Raw genomic sequence first — 10760 nt, 5'->3', positions numbered from 1 at the left:
CATAGCGTGAGTGTTGGCTTCAGACGTTGCTCTTCTGCCTGCCGGCTGTGTGGCCTTGAACAGCTCACAGGTACTCCTATAGTTCAGTCTCCTAGTCCTTCAAATGAGGTGTGAGTAGTGCCTACCCCACAGGGCGGCCGTGAGGATTTGAGGGATGGCCTGGTCTCTCCAAGCGCCCACACAGGTTAGCTGTTGAGGTCAGCGATGATTGGTACGTTCTTCCCTCAGGAGGTGGTTTAGATTACCCACCCACTCCCATGGGGGCCACCCCAGGCACAGCAGTGACTGAGGACACATTTCTCCAGCTGTACCATATTGATTGTGAGTCAGCTCTGTCGTTTGAATCAGATGCAGTGGGAATATACTTTCACAGTGTCTTTTCAGTGCCGTTAAATGATAATAAAACAATTATGTGTGCCTTCAAGTAACTTGATTTTAATTTTAATTTTTAGGAGAACGACACATTGAATACAGAAGGGAGGTGATCATGCACCATGGCACTGGCCCCCAGAACGTCCAGCATCAGCTGCAGAGGCCCAGGGCCTGCCCTGGCAGCGAGGGTGAGGAGCAGTCGGCCCACCCCAACCCACCCCCGTCCCCCGCAGCTCCCTTCGCTCCCTCAGCGAGCCCGTCGGCACCCCAGTCTCCCAGTTACCAAATACAGCAGCTGATGAATAGGAGCCCTGCAGCCGGGCAGAATGTGAACATCACCCTGCAGAGCGTGGGCCCTGTCGTCGGGGGAAACCAGCAGATCACACTGGCCCCGCTGCCGCTCCCCAGCCCCACCTCTCCGGGCTTCCAGTTCAGTGCTCAGCCTCGGCGGTTCGAGCACGGGTCTCCATCATACATTCAGGTCACGTCCCCACTGTCCCAGCAGGTCCAGACCCAGAGCCCCACGCAGCCCAGCCCCGGGCCGGGGCAGGCCCTGCAGAATGTGCGTGCAGGGGCTCCTGGCCCTGGGCTGGGCCTCTGCAGCAGCAGCCCCACGGGGGGCTTCGTGGATGCCAGCGTGCTGGTGAGGCAGATCAGCTTGAGCCCATCCAGTGGCGGACACTTTGTGTTTCAGGATGGGTCAGGACTCACCCAGATCGCCCAGGGAGCCCAGGTTCAGCTCCAGCACCCGGGTACGCCCATCACAGTCCGAGAGCGGAGACCCTCCCAGCCCCACACACAGTCAGGGGGCACCATCCACCACTTGGGACCCCAGAGCCCTGCAGCCGCGGGTGGGGCTGGCCTGCAGCCCCTGGCCAGCCCAAGCCACATCACCACGGCTAACTTGCCACCACAGATCAGCAGCATCATCCAGGGCCAGCTGGTCCAGCAGCAGCAGGTGCTGCAGGGGCCGCCGCTGTCCCGGCCCCTGGGCTTCGAGAGGACGCCCGGCGTGCTGCTCCCCGGGGCTGGGGGCGCAGCAGGGTTTGGGATGACGTCCCTACCCCCGCCCACCAGCCCTTCCAGGACTGCCGTGCCCCCAGGCCTTTCCAGCCTCCCACTCACGTCTGTGGGGAACGCGGGAGTGAAGAAGGCTCCCAGGAAGTTAGAGGAGATTCCCCCAGCCTCTCCGGAGATGGCGCAGATGAGGAAGCAGTGCCTGGACTATCATTACCAGGAGATGCAGGCTCTGAAGGAGGTCTTCAAGGAGTATTTGATTGAACTGTTTTTCTTGCAACACTTTCAAGGGAACATGATGGATTTCTTAGCTTTCAAGGAGAGACTTTATGGCCCATTACAAGCATATCTTAGGCAGAATGATTTGGACATTGAAGAAGAGGAGGAGGAGGAGGAAGAGGAGGAAGAAAAATCTGAGGTTATCAATGACGAGGTAAGAAATAGGAGTTAATTTGCTTAGTACAAATCTTCTAGATGATCAGAGTCTATGCAACAGTCAATTAAGTAATAATTTATTGAGCCTGCGGTATTTTAAGGTTTTGGTTTCACAAGGATTTGAGCCATAAGTAGACGTGAAGAATGTGTTTGGCCTCCTTCATGGGAAGGAAGAGCTGTTGAGCCCAGAAGTGTGTCAGGAGGAAGGGACGGAGCTGCGCTGCGATGAGTGCGTATTCAACACCCAATGTTTTCATTGAGCACCAAGGGTTGATCTCAGGTTCAGAGAGCTTAGCAAGCGTGTCCAGTTTTTCCCCCCTGTATCTGGGTGTGTGGTTTGTTGGCTGACGCTGACGGCTATCACCAGCCGAAAGTGTGAAAGCCCAGCACCCTTTGTCTGGTTTTCCAAGTTTCACATTTTACTTCTATAGAACTCCTTAAAGACACCATCAGCATGGTTTTCAACCGATTTAAGTCACTAGCTTTTTATAATAACCAGTCATAAGTCACTAGATGTATGTATATGGGACCTTCATCATTGAAATAGTTATTATGGCAAAAAACTAGTTTGAGAAGTTACTCAATTTTTAGATGTAGTCTTAAGATTTGAGATCATACTTAAAACTCATTTTTACAAATACCTATTAAGTGATATTTAAGAGTGACTCTTTTTTAGAGAGTATACTTTTTGGGTGCTTGGAATGGCACATAATAAACCCCTTAACTGAGATTTCTTAGTACCATGGTGAGTCTGAGACTTCCTGAAAACCAGAGTGAGAGCAGATTGGACCGTGACGCACTGTATTTTGTGCCTTTGTGTTGTGTAGTGTATACTATGTTGGTGGAGCTTATTTTGTTTTATGATACAGTTAAAATAATTAAAATATTTGTCAGCTCTTCTGCAAAGAAATCTGCTTTTGGTGAACAAAAGCTAGTCTCTTTGCTCAAGCAGTCCTTACTGGTATCTATGGATGTATTTGTGTGACTTTGCCATTTTGTGTTTTCTTTTAACGCCTTTTCCAGGATGGATTATATTTATTTTTCAACAGGTTTATATGATTATTTTGAGGATTTCACCTCTATTGTCCTGAAACAGTAAAATTCATTTCTCTTACGTTTGTATACCAATGTTGTCTGTAAGCTCAATCTCCCTTCTCTGTGCTTAGAAAGAAAACAGATTCGTTTTTCTAACTTCCTGGTGAAAAAGACCTTTGCCATTCTGACCCTACATATAACAGAGTGGCTATTGTGCAGATCTCCTGCAGAGTTCTTAGGGCTTTGTTACTTGAAGTCTGTCTGCCATATGCATTTTTAAAATTTGAAGTTGCAGAATCTAAAGATATTGCACTTTGACTTAAATTGGAGTTTCTGCAAGGTTTGCAGTTTGAGTTAGGTTGTTGTGCTATAAATCTGTCAGTTCAGTATCCTTTTACAGGATTTGATGCAAAAACATTCCATTTTTAAACCCCAAATGTCAGTGAGCTATCAGCAATAAAATTCTAACAAAATTTTGAGCAGTTGTAAAAATCATGTTGCCTTTTTTTCTCAAAATATTTCCTCTCAGGTAAAGGTTGTGACAGGAAAGGATGGGCAGACTGGGACTCCTGTTGCTATAGCAACCCAGCTTCCGCCAAAGGTTTCTGCTGCTTTTTCATCCCAGCAGCAACCATTTCAGGTACTTTTCGATGGTTCTCAAATGTAGTCTCATCCCAAACTTTTCCTTCATCCAAATATTTTAACCTTCGATATACTACTTGCTCTTCAGCATTTTTTTTCCAGAGCCCATTTCTTATTTTTAAACAGTAAAAAATCTTCCTGCATATACAATTATAAAATTACATTGCATGAGTTAATGATGACACAGATCTTAGTGCATTGTTTTCTTTCGTATACTTGTAATGCGGTAGTAGCTTTAGCCTGCATGTCATCTAATACTTAGTCCTGTTGAATGTGTACTCAGGATTCCTTGTGTGCTGTGTTTTACATGTTGGTTCTTTCTTGTGTCCTTTATCTGTATTTTGAGAACAGTGCAAAACAGAATAAGAAAAAAAAGATTCAAGTAGATGATAAATTGGTATTTTCCATAGCTGGAGGAAATGCTGAAGTGAAATACACTTCTGAAAATCATCAGGACCATAGGCTTCTAAACGGATATTAAGTGAATGCAAACTGATTTTTTCAATTTTTTGCAAATTCACTCTGTTAAATTAGTAATGCCAATTAGTTTAAAAACACAGGTCACTCACACCTGTAATCCCAGCACTTTGGGAGACTGAGGCGCGCGGATCACCTGAGGTCGGGAATTCGAGACCAGCCTGGCCAACAGGGTGAAGCGCTGTCCCTACTAAAACTATAAAAATTAGCCTGGCGTGGTGGTGCACACCTATAATCCCAGCTAATCAGGAGGCTGAGACAGGAGAATTGCTTGAACCCGGAGGCGGAGGTTGCAGTGAGCGGAGATTGTGCCACTGCACTCCAGCCTGGGAGTAGAGCAGGACTCCGTCTCACAAAACAAACAAACAGACAAACAAAAACAAACTGTAAAATTTCTACTAGTTTTGGAATAGATAGTGCTGGGTTGTGAAAGCAGTTTCATCCTTGGGATTTTTGTTGTTATTTTAAATTTTGACATAATTTCAAATGTACATAATAGTTGCAATAATTATTTAAAAAAACCCTTATACCCTTTACCAAATTTACCAGTTGTTTTTGCCCCATTTGCATTATTTTCATTCTCATATATATATACACCTATATAAAACATATCATACTCTTTTATCTGTAAATAATTCAGCATGTGTTAGATAAGACTGTTTCCTTACCTAATGGCAGTACAGTAATAAATATCAGGAAATTGTACAGTAATACAATAATATATTCTAATCCATAGTTTATATTCAAATTTCATCTTTTGTCTCAAGGATGTCTGTCATAGTTTCTTCCCCCTGGTCCAGTATCAAGTTGTCATACCTCTCTGGCCTCTTTAATCTGGGCTGGTTTCTCAGTCTTTCATGACCTTGGCTTTGGCCTTGGCCTGGGCCTTGAAAAGTATAGACCAGCTATTTTGTACAGTGTCCTTTGATGTGGGATTGTCTGATGTTTTCTTGTGTCCTATTTGAATCATGCATTTTTGAGAAGATTGCTATAGAAGTAATGGTATGTCCAATTCAATGTCTTATCGGAAGGCTGTGATGTCACTTTGTCCTGTAGCTAGTAATGTTAACTCTGACCACTTCGTTAAGTTGGTTTCTACCAGCTCTGTCCAGTGGAAATTTATTTATTTTGCCTTTTGTAAATGATGAGTAATTTGGGGGAAGATACTTTGAGACTATGTAAATATCCTGAATCTCCTTAAACTTTCACTCACTAGTTCTAGCATCTGTTGATGAGTCTTGCCTGAATCAGTTATTGCTATAAAGAATCATGCTGGGTTTTCTAACTCCATCATTCTGTCTACATTTATTAGAATTAGTAGGCTGTAATATATCACTGTCAGTATTTATTTGCTTATGTTTGTTTAAACTTATTTAATTTACATTCAGTAAAATGCACTGTTTTTTAGTCTGTGCTTGTGAATTTTGATGAATCCTTTGAGTTGCGTAACCACCGCCCCACAGTCAAGCAACAGAACAGTTAGCTCCATCACCTCCCAAAATGTTCCCTCATCAACCCTTCACGCCTCCCTTGACCTTTGTTCTCCATTGCTAATGATTTTGCCTTTTCCAGAATGAATATCTATGGAATCCTAGTCTGGGTTGCTTTTCAGTCTGGCTTCTTTCACTTAAGATAATGCATTTCAGATTCATCTACTTTGTTTTATTTACTATTAATTTGTTCTTTTTATTGCTGAGTGCTATTCCATTGTGTGAATGTGCCCCCAGTTTGTTTATCCATTTACCCTTTGAAGAAGATTTGGGTTGTTTCCAGTTTTTGGAAGTTGGGAGTAAAGCTGCTGTAAATGTTCACATACAGTTTTTCTTGTCAGCATAGGCATTCATCTCATTTGGGTAAATGCCTAGGAGTCAGAGTCTCTCTGAAACTATTCTGGTTTGGGTTGCTGGCTGCATGATTTGAAAAAAACAAAACAAAACTAGGAATCAGATTTATGGGTATGTTGAACTTAAGAAACCATCTGGTCGGGTGCAGTGGCACACACCTGTAATCCCAGCACTTTGGAAAGCTGAGGCGGGAGGATTGCTTGAGGCCAGAAATTTAAGACCAACCTGGACCAGGCACTGTGGCTCACACCTGAAATCCCAGCACTTGGGGAGGCCAAGGTGGGAGGATCACTTGAGGCCAGGAATTTAAGACCAGCCTGGACTAGGCATGAGGCCGAAGTGGGCGGATTACCTGAGGTCAAGAGTTAGAGACCAGGTTGGCCAACATGGTGAAACCCTGTCTCTCCTAAAAATACAACAATCAGCCGGGCATGGTGGCACATGCCTGTAATTCTAGCTTCTCTGGAGGCACGAGAATTGCTTGAACCCAGGAGGTGAAGGTTGCAATGAGCTGAGATAGTACCACTGCACCCTAGCCTGGGCCACAGAATGAGACCCTACCTCAAAAAAACAAACAAATGGGCCGGGCGCGGTGGCTCAAGCCTGTAATCCCAGCACTTTGGGAGGCCGAGATGGGCGGATCACGAGGTCAGGAGATCGAGACCATCCTGGCTAACACAGTGAAACCCCGTCTCTACTAAAAAATACAAAAAACTAGCCGGGCGAGGTGGCGGGCGCCTGTTGAGGCAGGAGAATGGCGTAAACCCAGGAGGCGGAGCTTGCAGTGAGCTGAGATCCGGCCACTGCACTCCAGCCTGGGCGACAGAGTAAGACTCCGTCTCAAAAACAAACAAACAAACAAACAAACAAACACCTTGTCTACTAAAAATTTAACAATTAGGCTGGGCGTGGTAGCTCACACCTATAATCCCAGCACTTTCGGAGGCCAAGGCAGGCAGATCACCTGAGGTCAGGAATTTGAGACCAGCCTGGCCAACATGGTGAAACCCCATCTCTACTAAAAATACCACAATTAGCCGGGTGTGGTGGTGGGCACCTGTAATCCTAGCTACTTGGGAGGCTAAGGCAGGAGAATCACTGGAACCTGGGAGGTGGAGGTTACAGTGAGTTGAGTTCACCCCATTGCACTCCAGCCTGGGTGACAAGAGTGAGACTCCTCCCCCAAAAAAAATAATAAAAAGCTGTGTGTGGTGATACACACCTGTAGTAGTCCCAGCTACTTCGGAGGCTGAGAGGTGGAACGAATGCTGAGTCTTGGAGTTCGAGGCTGCAGTGAGTGGTGAACATGCCAGTGTACTCTATCCTGGGCCACAGGGCCACATAGTGAGACCCTGTCTCAAAAACATAAAAAGGTGGTTAGGTGCAGTGGCTCACGCCTGTAGTTCCAGCACTTTGGGAAGCTGAGGGGAGTGGATCACCTGAAGTCAGGAGTTCGAGACCAGCCTGGCCAACGTAGTGAAACCCCATCTCTACTAAAAATGCAAAAATTAGCTGGGTGTGGTGGCAGGCACCTGTAATCTCAACTACTCGGGAGGCTGAGGTAGGAGAATTGCTTGAACCCAGGAAATGGAGGTTGCAGCGAGCTGAGATCATGCCACTGCACACCAGCCTGGGTGACAGAGTGAGACTCCTACTCTAAATAAATAAATAAATGAATAAGGTTGGGCATAGTGGCTCACGCCTGTAATCCCAGCACTTTGGGAGGCCGAGGCTGGCAGATCAGTTGAGGCCAGGAGTTTGAGACCAGCCTAACCAATGCAGTGAAACCCCATCTCTACTTAAAAAAAAAAAAAAAAAATTAGCCAGGCGTGGTGGCGTGTCACTGTAGTCCCAGCTACTTGGGAGTCTGAGGCAGGAGAATCTCTTGCACCTGGGAGGTGGAGGTTACAGTGAGCCAAGATGGCGCCACTGCACTCTAGCCTGGGTGACAGAGTGATACTCTGTCTCAAAAAAAAAAAAGAAAAGAAAAGATGAAAAGAAACTTCCAGACTTTCCCAAAGTGCCTGTACCATTTTGTGTTCCCAGTAGCAATGTAGGATAGTTCTTTTTGTTTTGCTTCCTCCCTAGTACTTGTTATTGTCAGTTTTCTTCTTTAGTCATTCCAGGTCTAGTTTATTTTAATTTGGATGTCTCTGAAGACTAATAAAGTTGGGCATTTTTTCATTTGATTTTTGTGTATCTTTGACGAAGTATCTGTTCATGTCTCACCCATTTTTTCATTGAGTTATTATTGCATTTGAAAGTCCTTCACATAAATATGGACATGTTTTTTGTCAGCTACATGATTTGCAAATATTTTTTCCTGTCTTTGGCTTGTTTTTTCCTTCTCCTAACACTATCTTTTTCAGAACAAAAGTTTTAAATTTTGTGGAAGTACAATTTATCATTTTTTTCTTTTATGGATTTGCTTTTGATGCCGTATCTAAGAACTCTGCTCAATCCAGGGTCAGAAAGATGTTCTTCTGTGTTTTCTTCTAGAAGTTTTACGGTTTTACTTTTAGGTCTCTGATTTATTTTGAGTACAGTTTTGTGTAACATGGCAAACATAAGAAATTTGCATGTGAGTAATCCATTGTTCCATGCCATTTCTTGAAAAGACTATCCTGTGTATGTTGAGTTGACTTGCATCTTTGCCGAAGATTGGTTGACCTGCTTGTGTGATTCTGTTTCTGGATTCTCTTCTCTTCCCTTCTCTTTAACTGCGTGTTTTTCTCTTTGCCAGTGTCACCCTATTGTGATTACTATAGCTTTACTAAAGTTTCAAAGTCAAGTAGTGTGAGTTCTCCAAGTGTGTTCTCCTTTTTCAAAATTATTTTGGTCATTCTAGTTCCTTTCCCTTTTTGTATACATTTTAGAATCAGCTTGTTGATATCTTTAAAACATCTTCCTGGAATTTTGTTTAGAATTGTGTTGCATCTATTGACCTGTTTGGGGAGGAGTGATATCTTAACAATATGAGTCTTCCAGTCCATGAATATGGTATATCTCTCCATTTATTTCAGTATTCTTTGATTTCTTTCATCAGCATTTTGTAACTTTCAGCATACATATATTTTCTTAGATTTATCCCTCAGTATTCCAATTTTGGGGGGTATTATAAGTAGTACTTTAAAAAGTTTCCAGCTGTTTATTGCAAGTATATAGGGTATACAGTTGATTATTTGAACCTACATTCTGCAACCTTGCTAAACTCATTTATTAGTTTTAGGAGCTTTTTTGTAGATTCCATGGGATTCTCTACATAGAGAATCATGTCTGCAAATAGAGCAGGATTTTTTTTCTTTTTCAATCTGTATGCTTTTTATTTCTTTTCTTTTTTTTTATTGTACTGGCAAGGGTGTCCAGTATGATCTCCTTCCTGATCTAGGGGGAAAGCCGTTAGTCTCTCACCGTTAAGTAAGATGTTAGCTGTAGATTTTGCAGATTTTCTTTATCAAGGTAAGAAAATTCCCTTTTACTTCTAGTATATCATGAATTGATGTTGAATTGTGTCAAATACATCTATTGACAGTGATATGTGTTTTTTCTTCTTTAGTCTGTAAAAATGGTAAATTACATTAAATTGATGCATACTTTACAAACAGAACACGCAGATCTTCAGTGTTAACAGTTTGCAGAGTTTTGACAAGTGCGTACACCCATGTAACCCACACAATGGTCGGCATGTCCATTTCTATCACTCCATGAAGTTGCCTGATGCTCCTTGCCAGTCATTTACTGCCCAACCCCCCTCCTGGTGGTTCTGTTATTATTTATTTTGATACTCAGGTTGTCTGTGATTGACCAACTGGAGCCTGTTCAAGCTGGCTCTAGTATACTTTCAACATACCTCTCTTACTTCCTGAGTACTTCCTTATGGCACAAAGTGTTTAAAGTTCACCTTGTGTATATATATATATGTATATATTCCTTGATCCAGCCCTGGAATCAGCCATTTCGACAAAGAGCCTGGTTCCTTTCGATGGAGAATAGTAATTTGATTCTGCTATTTAGGTACTCATTGTAATGGGTTTTATACAATTGAAGATAACTCTTGGCTGGGCACGGTGGCTCACACCTGTAATCCCAGCACTTTGGGAGGCAGAGGCCAGCAGATCACCTGAAGTCGGGAGTTAGAGACCATCCTGGCCAACATGGTAAAACCCTGTCTCTACTAAAAAACACAAAAAAATTAGCTGGGTGTGGTGGTGCGCGTCTGTAGTCCCAACTGCTCTGGAGGCCGAGGCACAAGAATTACTTGAACTCGGGAGGCAGAGGTTGCAGTGAGCCAAGATTGTGCCACTGCACTTCCTTGGGTGACGGAGCAAAACTCTGTCTCCACTGCCCCCAACCCCCCTGAAAAAAAGAAGATAACTCTTAAGTCGGTGATTATCAGAAAATTTGTTAGTGGGACATCTTTACTGCTAATGCCTAGAGGAATATAATATATTAATGCATTTATAGACCACATTGATAAATATCTGCATTAGAACAGTAGGACAGTAGGCCAGGAGTGCCTATAAACATGAAAAAGAGATGCAGTCTCTACAGTACAAATTAAACTGCTCAGACTTTCCATTCCACGCACAAGACTGCCAAGAGTTAAACTGGAGAGAATCTGTTGATGTAGAGCTGTGGGATTCTCGTCTGCTTTTGATGAGAGTGGAGCTTGGTCTAGTTATTTGGAAACGTTTTGCATCATCTGGAAAAGGTGAGCAGAGAGCATACTCTGACCAGCACAATGTTCTAGGGAGACTTGTATCTGTGCACCGGAACACATGTGCAGTGTGGTATCTGTGCACCGGAACACATGTGCAGTGTGGTATCTGTGCACCGGAACACGTGTGCAGTGTGGTATCTGTGCACCGGAACACGTGTGCAGTGTGGTATCTGTGCACCGGAACACGTGTGCAGTGTGGTATCTGTGCACCGGAACAC

The 10760-nt window shown here is 43.8% G+C and overlaps 1 protein-coding gene across 1 annotated transcript in view; it reads left to right on the top strand.

Annotated features, from left to right (window-relative positions):
* The first annotated feature begins 477 nt into the window (after positions 1 to 477).
* Positions 478 to 10760, top strand: part of LOC105541287 (E1A-binding protein p400) — a 144403-nt gene continuing 134120 nt past the window's right edge. The window contains exon 1 of the mRNA XM_011982233.1: positions 478 to 1822. Within this exon, the coding sequence (XP_011837623.1) occupies positions 488 to 1822 (1335 nt within the window). The 5' untranslated portion in view covers positions 478 to 487. The remainder of the gene's footprint in view (positions 1823 to 10760) is intronic.

This window comes from Mandrillus leucophaeus, unplaced genomic scaffold (genome assembly GCF_000951045.1).
Source record: "Mandrillus leucophaeus isolate KB7577 unplaced genomic scaffold, Mleu.le_1.0 Scaffold237, whole genome shotgun sequence".
In the NCBI taxonomy this organism is placed as follows: domain Eukaryota; kingdom Metazoa; phylum Chordata; class Mammalia; order Primates; family Cercopithecidae; genus Mandrillus; species Mandrillus leucophaeus.
The sequence above is the reverse complement of the archived record's forward strand: the minus strand, read 5'-3'. Positions and strand labels throughout refer to the sequence as shown.